General features: G+C 40.7%; 1 protein-coding gene across 1 annotated transcript; it reads left to right on the top strand.

Moving 5' to 3' along the window:
* Positions 1–9,258: 9,258 nt before the first annotated feature.
* On the top strand, positions 9,259–12,732 carry tha1 (threonine aldolase 1). The gene is made up of 7 exons (XM_059324642.1): positions 9,259–9,747; positions 11,009–11,092; positions 11,185–11,273; positions 11,371–11,556; positions 11,701–11,838; positions 11,953–12,145; positions 12,217–12,732. Exons 1-7 carry the CDS (start codon positions 9,450–9,452, stop codon positions 12,522–12,524), a joined length of 1,296 nt encoding a protein of 431 aa, XP_059180625.1. The 5' UTR covers positions 9,259–9,449; the 3' UTR covers positions 12,525–12,732.
* Positions 12,733–12,937: the final 205 nt, after the last annotated feature.

Here is a 12,937-nt window from a genome sequence, read left to right as displayed (position 1 = left end):
ACCAGACTCCATTGACAAAAACAGCAATTTTACCTCACAGAGCACAAGAGTTACTGGAAGTGTTTTGTTCTGAACCAAAGATGTCAACCTGATAATGGCACTAGTACACAAAACAATGGAATCACCAAGGTCATTATGATTCACCCTCTGAGGACCATGAATGTCTGAACAAATGTCATGACAATACATCTAATAGTTGTGATGATAATTTATTATAACTTAAATTTTCAGCCTCATGGTGTGGGACAATTAATGCATGTGCATAATTTCATGGCAATTCATGGTATCTTTTAAATATGACTTTAAAACTGTTGCACAATCAGATTTAATGTTGTGAAAATGGACTACTTGGTTAGGTTGAGGCACCAAAACTACTTGTTTATGTTGAGGGAAAAGATCTGTGTTTGACTTAAAATAACTACTTCCATATGTAACTATTGAACGTGGATACGTAGGTGATGTAGACGCCTCAACAAAAGGCTCACAATGACTTGAGTTACAGTGCATTGCTTTTTGTAGGTATAACTACAAACAGTGAATGAGAACAGCTTGAATAAATGTTTAAGCCTGAACCAAAGTGGTTTCCATCTGAAGTAGTTGAATATAAGAAAACATATTGAAAATGTCTGTGTTGATATAGCACTTTTTATCAGTAAATAGTCAAGGAAAGCACCTGTAGTCTGGTAAATGCACTTATAATAGTTACTCCCACTTAACTGCAAGCACACACACACACACACGCACACACACACACACACACACATACTTTCAACCTCAGTCAACATTACTACTACTGAACATATGAATTGACAGCAGTAGGCAGTAGTGTGTGGGAGTGTGTCGGTCTCTGGCCGTGAGTCAGTTACATGATAAAGAGGCGCCAAACATCAAAGAGTATCCACTGCCCTTTGGCGTTTCTTTATCAATACTTCTCCATTGTGGTTTCCACATTGGATAAGAATATTACCCGAATTGCTCCCTCCCTCGAGCTACACAAACAGCACCAGCTGGAAGATCAGCGTCAGATAAAAAAACTCCCTCAAAAACTCATGAGTTAAAACCAAAACAGCTTTCTGGGTATGTCAAATTATACACTTGATTTTAAAAAGGTTTTCACTGCAAATTAAAACCGACAGAGCCTTCAATCCAAACTGAACATTTTGAATATGAACAGCGCCGTATTCCTGCCAATAACTGGCAGGCTGCTCTGTTTCGTCTCAAGAAGGATCTGATTGGATTAAACAAGCCTCAATGCTGAGCCCTCTGCACCGAGTCCATTCAGCCATTGACCTGCCACAGCAAGAATCCCCCTATATAAAAAACAAATGGCACTTCTCAGGCTCAGTGTGTATGTGTGTGCATACTCAAGTGATTGTGAGAATAGCCCATTCATTAAAGAGCAATCATTGCTCCATTTAAATACTCTGTTTTCTGCAGAAGGTGGCAGTGAGACACATAAACACACTCTGTTTTTTAATGGAAAGGCTCACATTTGTTCCTGAAAGAAGAAAGCAGGGGGTCCACTGTGTGTGTGTGTGTGCGTGTGTGTGTGTGTGTGTGTGTGTGTGTGTGTGTGTGTGTTTGTAGCATCTGAATGCAAGAGCCAATCACAGAGCTGTATAGACACTGAGCCCCCCAAGTACTGCTGGTTTATAGGGCTCAGCTTCAGAGAAGTCACATGACTTCCCAGAGAGAGAGAGAGACAGAGGGAGAGAGAGTGAGAGAGAGAGAGAGAGAGAGAGAGAGAGTGAGAGAGAGAGAGGAGAGGGCATGTGGGAAAGGAGGATGAAGAGGAGGAGGAGGGTAAAGAGGGTCAGGAGGGTGACAGGAACGCTGCGAGGGGTGAACTGAAGGTCTGGTAAATGAATGGAGGAAAAGGGAGGTAAAAAAAAAGAGAGATGCGACTGTTCTCGGAAGTGAAATTGTACAGGCGGGTGATGGTCTATAATTACAGCTGAATGAACAAAATAAGAAATGACTGACTGAGAGGAGAAGTCAGTGAGTGGATGAATGAAGGATGAGATGAATGAGTGCACACAGGCGATAGTGGTTGCACTTGATTACTACGGTGGGTAATCTTGATGGTCTGGTTAACCCTGCCTCATGCTGTCATACAATAACAATCTTCGCCACAGTGCTTAAAGGGACAGTTCACCCCCAAATACAAAATAAGTTTTCATTTACCACAAGTGCTAAATAATTGATTCGCAGACTACAGTGGGAGTGAAATAAATTTAGTTTGAGCACTCAAAGCATTTTTAAATCTCTCTTTCCAGAAGCAATTTTCTGATTATTATATTCCATCTGTGTTGACTGGGGCTATTTATTTCAGTAGAAAGTAGTTCCAGTGAAAACTGTTCACAGCAAGTTCAATGGAAGTGAGTGAAGTGATTTTTAAATAGTGGAAAAACCACTAATGAATCTCCATTCGCTTCCACAGAATCGGATTTGGGATGGAAGAGACTCAAAATACTTTGCAAACACAACTACAACTAAACCATGTGGCCAAAAATATGGGGACACATGCTTCTGATGTGGGTTCATGGTTTGGATTATCCAGCGAAGGGAAATCTTAATGCTACAGCATGCATGACACTGTACAGTGTGCTTCCATCTTGGTTGCTACAGTTGAGGGAATGCACACAACACAACAATGGCCACATTGTGCAAAGTGAACCATAAAGATATGCATCCGAGAATCCGAGATTAGTGTGGGAAAAAACAGACCTCTCTGACCTCAACGTCATCAAACATCTTTGAGAAAAACTGAAGCATCGTCTGCAAGCCAGGCAGAAGCCAACATCATTGCACAAACGCAGTAATGCTCCAGTGGCTGAATTGGGAATATTTACAATCCAGCTATACCTTTGTCATTGAAGCCAAAAATTCCTTGTGGTCAAATGGTGGAATTGCAACTTCTGAGTCTACTAAATGATGTTGTTGGGCTCGAAAATACTTTTCCCATAGATTTTCTGTGAAGGCAGCAGCAATAGACGTCTCTGACATACCATCAAAGCATGTTTGTTCTTCACATTCTGTAAATAATTTCATTCACTGTTTTAAACTTAAAATCTGGGGTGTTCCCGGTGGCACACCTGGTAAACGCAGAAATGTTCCTGTGGCTGTATGGGAATATTTATTGTCCAGCTATACCTTTGTAGATGAAGCCAAATTTCCTTGTGGGTAAGGGGGGAATTGCAACTTCTGAGTCCGCTACATAATGCCATTGGGCACAAAAAGATTTTTCACTACAGACTACAGACTTTCTTTGGTAAAAGAGGCGCATGTTTAACTATCAGAATTTGATTCCATGGCAGAAGTCTCTAGAGCGTTTACACTATGGGCGTCGTAGATGCGGAAGAGCCACAAAAGATCTGATTGATGTCATACAAGGAAGTCAAAATTTCTTGGCTTCACTGAGCAATTTTCTTAGGAATTAATTGTATTTATTCTAGTTCTATTTATACATTTATTGCTGTACCTGATTGACAAGCCCTCGGGGCAGCTCTACTTCTGGACGCTAAAGTGACTCACTACCACCTCTCCAGGCAAAAATTATATTACACAGGACGGGTAGTTCATTTTTTTATGTTTTAAACTGAACTTCTAGCCAAATATTAAATATCACACCTTTCACAACTTATCTGAGGGTGTTCGGCACATGGTGTTGTATGTTGAAAAGCCCCTTGAGACAAATTTGTTATTTGTGATATTGGGCCTCATAAACCAAATTGACTTGACTTGACATGGGAACAAATCCCTGCAGCCAACAAGATGATCAACAATCCCATATGGGTGTAATGCTCAGCTGTCCACATACTTTGGGCTATAAATTTAGCAGAGAATGACCCTGATTCTTTTCTGAAAAGAAAAATAATTTAGCCTCCCCTGCATTGTAAGAGTAAGAGCATCTGTGTGTGTGTGTGTGTGTGTGTGTGTGTGTGTGTGTGTGTGTGTGTGTGTGTGTGTGTGTGTGTGTGTGTGTGTGTGTGTGTTAATGAAAGCATGTCCACATGGCCCATGACATATGAATGGGGGGAGGGGGGGGGGTAGTGTGAAATGTGAAACAGATGTTACTCTTGTTGCGCAGGCACTGATGTCGACACCTTTACACTACACAGGGAAGTGTGTGTGTGTGTGTGTGTATGTGTGTGTGTGCATCTTTGTGTGTGTATGAGAAACCTCATTTGAGGCAAGGCTTCCCATAAACACCTGTTTTGTTCCGGTTAATATCTCTCGTCATGGTGAAGAAATGATGGCCTCAGTGAAAGAGGAGAGAGAGAGAGACAGAGGGAGGGAGAGAAGGAGGAGAGGGGGGGTCACCTCCATTCCCCTCCTTCTGTGAAAGAGAAGAGCTCATGTGGGATGAACACATTCGTTTATTCATTCGGCCCGTCTATTTTCAGCCCAGTGGGTTTATGGTTATTGGAAAGGCGTTGCCGTCTCGCTCCTTCCCAGAAGGAGTCAATATTTCTCCCTCTCCTTCATTTCTCCCTCTCTGCCTCTTTTTCTCTAATTCAATATTTTCTCCAAAACACCACTCTCCCTTCTCCATGCACAGGCAAGGAATGCTGGAAGGCATTTGAGAGAAACAAAACACACAAGCGTACGCACACACACACACGCACACAGACAAAAGTGTGAGGTTACAGAAGCCAACAGTGATCCCGGAAAAACTCCTTCTCAGGCCGTCTCAGGACTACTTGCTCCATCTTATCACAGTTCCCCATCGCTGCTCTGCGTTGCTCACAGATGCATCTTTATCTCTCTCCGTTCACGGCTCTTGTGGGGCTCTCGAGACCGACTGTGGCCTTTTTACGACGCTGATGTTTGCTAATGACTTTTAATGACGACTTGTTATGGCTCATAAAACCTGGCTCTGTTACTGGCAATATCAACTTTAACTACAGTATGGTGTGGTCCTGATAACACACACTGGGACTTTTATCAAGTGATTAACATCAGACAAGACAGCATGAGTATGCATGCGAGTGGGAAATGTGTTTGTGAGGGGAGGGAGATGTGAATGTGGTTGTAGCATTTGTGGGTCAGAGGGAAAGTGAGTGTCAGAGGGAGGAGGGAGATGTTTTGTAATGAGTCCACCTCCCTCGTAGTCTAATCTCAGTCCACGGCAGATAAATTCCCACAAGCCTTCACCTCCAAATATTGACTCAGTCCCAAAGACATGAGGGAGCTGGGGCTTTATTGACGATAAAAATAGAGGATAGTGCTGGATATAACCAGTCATGTTGTGTGTTTGCATATGTGAGCGTAGGCAGCTGGGGCTTTGCACAACATGCTTTCACCTCCTTTCTCACCAAAGCCATTTCACACTTTTGGTTAAATTTCTGGGATAAACTTTCAGGCCCCGCTAGTGATTTTTTTTTTTTTTTTTACGATTCACAGATAAACTATCTCTCTTGAGGAACATTTCCATCTTGTGCCTTTACACAGATGCAATGGCTACATCGGAATAGGTAACAGTCCAGCAGATGGCGGTAATCCGTCAGTGCATTTACATGCACAGTTTATTTGAGCTATGCTTACAAAAATGGATTTTGCCGTCTTATCGGACTTATCAGAATTACTAATGGGAACGTGTCCTCCTCCTCAACACTGGGTGGCGAGATAAGTGGGATAATATGGCCCCCTTTCCGGTTAATGTGACCAGCTACTGCGACCGGCTAATAAACGGCTAATGTGACCGGCTAATGAACGGCTAATGCAACCGGCTACTGCAACTGGCTAATGCGACCGGCTAATGCAACCGGCTAATGCGACCGGCTAATGCAACCGGCTACTGCGACCGGCTAATGTGACCGGCTACTGCGACCGGCTAATGAACGGCTACTGTGACCGGCTACTGTGACCGGCTAATGAACGGCTAATGTGACCGGCTACTGCGACCAGCTAATGACTGGCTAATGTGACTGGCTACTGCGATCAGCTAATGAACGGCTACTGTGACCGGCTAATGAACGGCTAATGTGACTGGCTACTGCGACCGGCTACTGTGACCGGCCACTGCGACTGGCTAATGTGACCGGCTAATGAACGGCTAATGTGACCGGCTAATGAACGGCTAATGTGACCGGCTAATGAACGGCTAATGCGACCGGCTAATGAACGGCTACTGTGACCGGCTAACGAAAGGCTATTGTGACCAGCTACTGCCACCGGCTTTTTTGAATGTTTTTCTTCCAGGGTCACACGTTCACATGCATGTCAGTTGTCTAGTTATAGTTGGATTACGGCAATAATTTGTTTTATTCAAGTGTCATGTAAACAAACTGTGTGTTGTCTATGAACGCACTAAAATAATGTTCGCTGAACGAGCTCAAATTTTTTGTGAATCATGACCTGAACAGAGGTGGAATGTAACTAAGTGCATTTACTCAAGTAATTGTACTGAAGTTCTATTTCAAGGTACTTTACTTGAGTATTTCCACATATGTAACTATTGTACTTTTTACTCCACTACGTTTAGCTGACAGCTTTAGTCACTTTTCAGGTTGAGATTTAACATGAAAAATACAACCAATTTAAAATGATTATGCATGTTTATAAATTAAACCACATAACAGTATATTAGGTAGTTTAAATTAACCCTACCTGGACAACAGTAAAACGCCATTTACATAAATGCATCAATAATAAAAATCCAATAATACATTTAGTATATATTAAAAAATCTGAGTGGGTCTATTCTGCATAAAGAGTACTTTTACATTTGATACTTAAAGTACATTTTGATCCTGATACTTTTGTACTTTTACTTCTGTAAGTTTTGAATGCAGGACTTTTACTTGTATAGGAGTAATTTCACAGTGTGGTATTACTACTTTTATTTAAGTAAGAGATCTAAATATTTATAGTGAAGTACAAAGTAGTAGTGGATTACTGCATCTACTACAACTGTAGCATTATACTATGTGATTTTCTGGCATCTGCACCAATAAACTCATTATATTTGCACATATTCATTCATACAAATATATTTATTGGAATACCTGAATATCTGACACCAAGTTACCTAACACAACCACAAAGCAAAAAACACTCAGTTAAAAGTAACATTACTGCATTTAAAGTACACACTATAAGCTTTGAGTGTTATGTTAATATAATGTATATAATTACATTTAGCACTACCACAGTAGAGTAATTCTGCAGTGTTGTATTTGTACTTTTACTTAAGTAAGAGATCTGAGTACTTCTTCTACCACTGGAACTCAATGCATCATTTTGCAACTATTGATTCTGAATCTGAGCTTCTTTAACTTTTTCAACACTTAATAAAACGCACACTGTGTTGTGTCGAAGTTTGTTCCCCCATCAAATGACAACCTGTGTTATGGTTTGATGAATGACCACATTAACTGGTGACTGGTGTGCAGTGGCTGTTCATAGTGTCTTTTTATAGTTGAAAACACATTACATTTTACTGTAATCAAACTGAAATACATATTCATTTTTGTTTTTTATTAACACCAACCGTTGATGTCATGGACGCTTTCAGCTGGAAGTCACAAGTTAACACGGTCACTCAATCTTACATTTCCATGCAAATCGTTCCTAGACCAATAGGATTTCACCAATTAAGTATGTTAATTGAAGACACAGAAGCAGGCTCTCCTCAGTTCAGTTGCTGTCGTTCCAGGGGACACTATTATCAGATCTACACTTTCATTGCAGTATCATAGCTCATCATCTGGACTCCACACCATTTCATGCTTGGAATATATTTTCTTTCTTTTCTTTCATATCTGTGTGCGTCCTTAAGAGGTGAGTGCAGTGTTTCTGCAGTGTTTTGTCACCCTGTTTAAAAAAACACATTACATTTTACTGTAATCAAACCGAAATACATATTAATTTTTGATTTTTTTTAATAACACCAACCGTTGTTGTCATGGACGCTTTCAGCTGGAAGTCACAAGTTAACACGGTCACTCAATCTTACATTTCCATGCAAATCATGCTCAGTTTTCCTGAACCCCGTTCGCACATGACCCCATGTAGGAAATTCTGAACATTTCGGGGATGGACTGCATTTGTGAGAGGGGCTCTAGATAAATGGATGATGAGTGGCTGCCAGTTGGAATTAGCTCTACAGCACAGCGTCGGGATAAAGGTCAAGCCAAAAGCAGGTTTGTGACCCTTGAAGAATCCGGGTGGGTGTCACAGTTATTTCAAAGCATTCGTAAACACATCATACACACTGGTACAGACACACACAGATGCACTGAGAGACATTTACGCACATGCATGCCTCACTCACTGGGGTGGATTAATTCAGGACACACTGAGAGCTAAATATAAAATGTACTCTACATAAAACAAGATGTATTCTGATTGAAGGTGATTGCGGAAAATTAGGAGACTGTGTCTCAGAATATTTTTGGGGAAAAGCAGAAAATTCAGAGACATTATAATAGTGTAAGATGATGTTCAGTCTAGTACGACACTACAGCGAAAAACTGCACCCTCATAATTTAACAACTCTTCTTTGTTTTGATTACGGTTGCAGGTCAGTAGTCATGGATTGCATTAGACTGTAGTCACACTTATTTTGTTTGCAATCTACAAATGAGATAAATCAGAATATGTATTATAATTCCCTGGATTATGTTACTAAGAAGGCTATGGTTTCAAAATGGCAAATGTTAGTTTATTAGAGAGAGTTTATTATTGGAACAGAGCTTTTTGGTATTTGTTGATGTGCAGTACATTGAGCTTTGTTGGCGTAACAGTGCCAACATGAGGTCCACAGTGCTCTGTGCTGGCTGATAGGCTTATAGCTCATCCATTAACTTTCACTGCAGTCAATGATTATGGACTACAGGTGAACCATGGGCCTACGAAGCATTGATCACGTGGGTTTGACATTCTAACAAGAGTATTTTTTAACTGAGTGGAGGTCATTTGTTGCATTTTAACATCTGATTTGACATGCTCATCTGGCAATAGCATGATAAAAACTATGGGTGTATTTTTTATTTCATACAGAAGAAAGTAATATTTGATAAGTCCAAGAAGAGTTAGAAACTACTGCAGCCTTATAATTAAACAACTCTTCTAACAAACAATATGAACACTAGTTTATATTGATTCAAATTACAGATGTGATATAATAGATTGAGTCAGACTGTAGTTACCTTGTTTTGTTAAATTAAAGACACAACTAGGATCAATACAATGATTATAATTCACTGGATTATGTTACCAAGGAGATGGGGTTTTGAAATTACAGTTCATAAACTGTATAATTAGCTTTGTTGGGGTAACGGCGCCCTCTTGAGGTTCACGGTGAGCTGTGCATGCTGATGAGCTGATAGGTAATCCATTAACTTTCCTTGCAGTCAATGATTATCGATTACTAGTGAACGATACAAAGTTCATTGCAAACCGTGATAAACACATATAATGAATTCGATTGGAAAAAGAGCATCATGTCTTTGAGAACATTTTCCTGCAGAGTTTTGTTTAAACTTTTGAACCCCGGTGTCGTCGCTTCGAGCAAATCGCGCAGTGCACGAGATGCAGCAGCTGTCGTGTTGGCTCGGAGCTCCGCGAGGGGCTACTACAACACCGGGAAACCCAGGTACCCAGGACCGGACGGGGCGGCCCAGGTCCGGGTGGTGGACCTCCGCAGCGACACGGTGACCAAGCCCGGGCCGGCGATGAGACGGGCCATGGCGGAGGCCGAGGTCGGAGATGACGTGATGGGAGAAGACCCGACTGTAAACGGTCAGAGCCGAAGCGTTTGGTCGTAGTGACCAAATCAGTAAACAACTTTTTAATTAATAAATATATATAAAAAAGTGCTTATTAACCCTATAAAGCCTGAACCGTGAAATAACTGCCAGAAAATTCTAAATTTTCAAAACTGGAGTGTTTGTTGAACCGGCTAACATTTTTTTTAAATTCAATATAAATTTTCATATATGAATTTAATTTGGATCATATTTGATATATCAGGTCTTTTTGTGCAATTTGTTGCTCACAATTTGCTTTTCTTGAACTAACAATCACATAAAACCTAATATTTTCAACCAAATAAAACTTTGACTTTCCTTTTAACATTTTCCTCAAACATACAAAATCTTTTTTTTTCCATATAAAACAACATCATACATCTGCTGATATGAAGTTTTCACGCAGCAATGACAGATCCACCAGTGGAACCAGCAAATCATCTTTGTTACATCTGGTATTTTTGTGAAATTTGTTGCTCAGTTTTCTTTTAATCATCAATTCATGTATTCATCAGGTTTTTCAGGGAAAAAAATATCACACTGATGATTTAGAGGTCTCAAAAACTTATGTATCAAATATGATACACTTGGCTTTATAGGGTTAAATAAGTGAGGAAGCGAATCAAGAACTAAAGAAGATAAACATAAAATGCGTAATAGATAATTATTAAGTAGGTATGCATAATAAACTCAATTTTATTGTTTATTTGTTGTTACACCTGTTCGACTAGATGCAATGATTCTGTTTATGGGAATGCATCAGAGTAGTTAAATCAAATTATTGTGGTAATCTGATTACTTTGTATTTGTGTGCATGAACGTAAACATAGTCAGCGTATGGCTAGAAATATTACTTTCCCCCCTCTTCTTGCTGTCTTTTTCTCTTTTGCTTTTTCTGTTTCTTTTAAATTACAGTTATTAATTACATTAAAAAACACTCAGCACTTTAAATTTGTCAAGTATTTAATAAACACAGGCGTACACAAAAATGGCTTAAACTTATGGTTATTTCATAAAGACGATTTTATATATATATATATATATATATATATATATATATATATATATATACCTTACCACAATGAAAAATCATTAAAAATCATAAAACAATAACATTTATAGGTCTAGTCTGTACTTTGAGAAGTACTGATTTAGTATATGTGGTGGTTAAATATAAGTGCATGCATGCACACATGGATGTTAACTTATGAAATGCAACCTAAGTCTTGCAGTATTTGACTTAATGTCTGCAGGGTTACAGAAAATTGCTGCTGATATGTTTCGGATGGAGGCTGCATTGTTTGTTCCCACCGGGACCATGAGTAATCTCATTGCAGGTGAGCTGGGCATTGATTGTTTTTTATTGAGTCTGAATCCAGTTTTATGGTAGTCAGAATGGTCATAAATGAGCATGCATTTCATCATGCAGTGATGGTGCACTGCAGGGAACGAGGTGACGAGATGATTGTGGGCGATCTGTCACATATACATGTATATGAGCAAGGAGGGAGCGCACAGGTGAGTGTCCAGACACCGGTGGTCGGGCTTTCTGCTGCACCTCTTTCCTCATTATCTGCAGTACATTCATTCAGTGTGTTTGTTTGTGTGGAAACAGCTCGCTGGTGTCCACGCCACCACAGTGACCACTCTACCTGATGGATCATTTGACTTGAAGCAGCTGGAATCAAAGATCCGCCACGGTTACCCTGACCCCCACTTCCCCCGCACACGCCTCATATGTGTGGAGAACACACAGAACATACAGGGAGGGCGTGTGCTGCCTCTGAGCTTCCTGCAGGAGGTGTGCGTGTAGATTTGTTTTTAAAGATCATGCTGATAGCTAAAAAATCTTGCATGTCAACATGTGAGAGCAGCTATGATAATTGCCTTACTACACAAGTATGGAGAATGCCGCAGCGCTCACAGGTTTGTTTCCGTCTCCAAGGTTCGTGCTTGTGCAGATAGATACGGTCTGTCAGTTCACATGGACGGGGCCAGGGTGATGAACGCTGCTGTGGCCCTGGGGGTGCCTCCATCCACTATACTGCAGCACACACACACTGTCAGTGTGTGTCTCTCCAAGGTGGGACTGCAAAACATGAAAACACATTGAGAACATATTAAAAAACCAACAAGAACTTGTAGAGAAACAAAAAAAAACGTCTTAATGTCAATGTCACATCCTGGTGTGTAACAGGGTTTAGGTGCCCCAGTAGGAACCATGCTGGCTGGACCTAAAGACTTCATATCCCGGGCAGTACGGTGCCGCAAAGCCCTGGGTGGGGGGATGCGGCAGGCTGGTATACTAGCAGCAGCTGGAAAACTGTCTTTACTAGAGATGGTTGGAAGACTGGAGGAGGATCACCGCAATGCAAAAGCTTTTGCTCAAGGTGAGCAGCTCATATTTCTCAATATTAAATAATTTAAACTGTCTGCTCATAACTTTCTCCTCCTCTTCCAGCTCTGCTCAACTGCGACCCTCATCTATTCGCTGTAGACATGGCTGGGGTGGAGACAAACATCCTGCGGTTCTATCTACAGGAGCCCGGTTTAAGCCCCTCTGAGTTCTGTGCCCGCATGGCTGAGGTTGGTGAAGGAGAGGAGGAAGCACTGGGACAAGGGATACAGGTTCTCATGTTCCCCCATTTTGGAAATTCAGTACGGGCTGTATGGCATCTTGGGATCTCCCCTGAAGATACTCAGCTGGCCATCCAGAAAATGCAATTTGTGGTTTTTCAGTTCTTAAAGGAAAAAGCCAGGGCCCATTGAAACCTGATATTTCCAAAGATGTGTAGTCTAATCAGGACTGATCATAGCTCACTCTAAAAAGAGAGTAACGGATGTCAAACACGAGACAAATACTGTACAACTTGGCTCACTTTCTTTTAATCATTAATTTAATTCAAAACAGTTTTTTGTAATTCTCATTAAATTAAGTGAACAAATATCTCTTGTCAGAGTTTTTCTTCCTTTTTAAAAATATGTATTTTGTAGAGCATATTTTATAAGAGAGGCGGCAAGGAAAGTGGCATTCCTGCTCAATTTTGTATAATTTGAATATTATGAATTTGAGCAGTCTGAAGGTATTCCTACCAAACAGTGCCAAACAGCTTGTGGAGCGTAGTGTATGGAGCCCCTGCGTATGGAGCACCTGTTGGGACATTGGGGGAGAGAAAAAAGAT

Source organism: Centropristis striata, chromosome 21 (assembly GCF_030273125.1).
Source record: "Centropristis striata isolate RG_2023a ecotype Rhode Island chromosome 21, C.striata_1.0, whole genome shotgun sequence".
In the NCBI taxonomy this organism is placed as follows: domain Eukaryota; kingdom Metazoa; phylum Chordata; class Actinopteri; order Perciformes; family Serranidae; genus Centropristis; species Centropristis striata.
The sequence above is the reverse complement of the archived record's forward strand: the minus strand, read 5'-3'. Positions and strand labels throughout refer to the sequence as shown.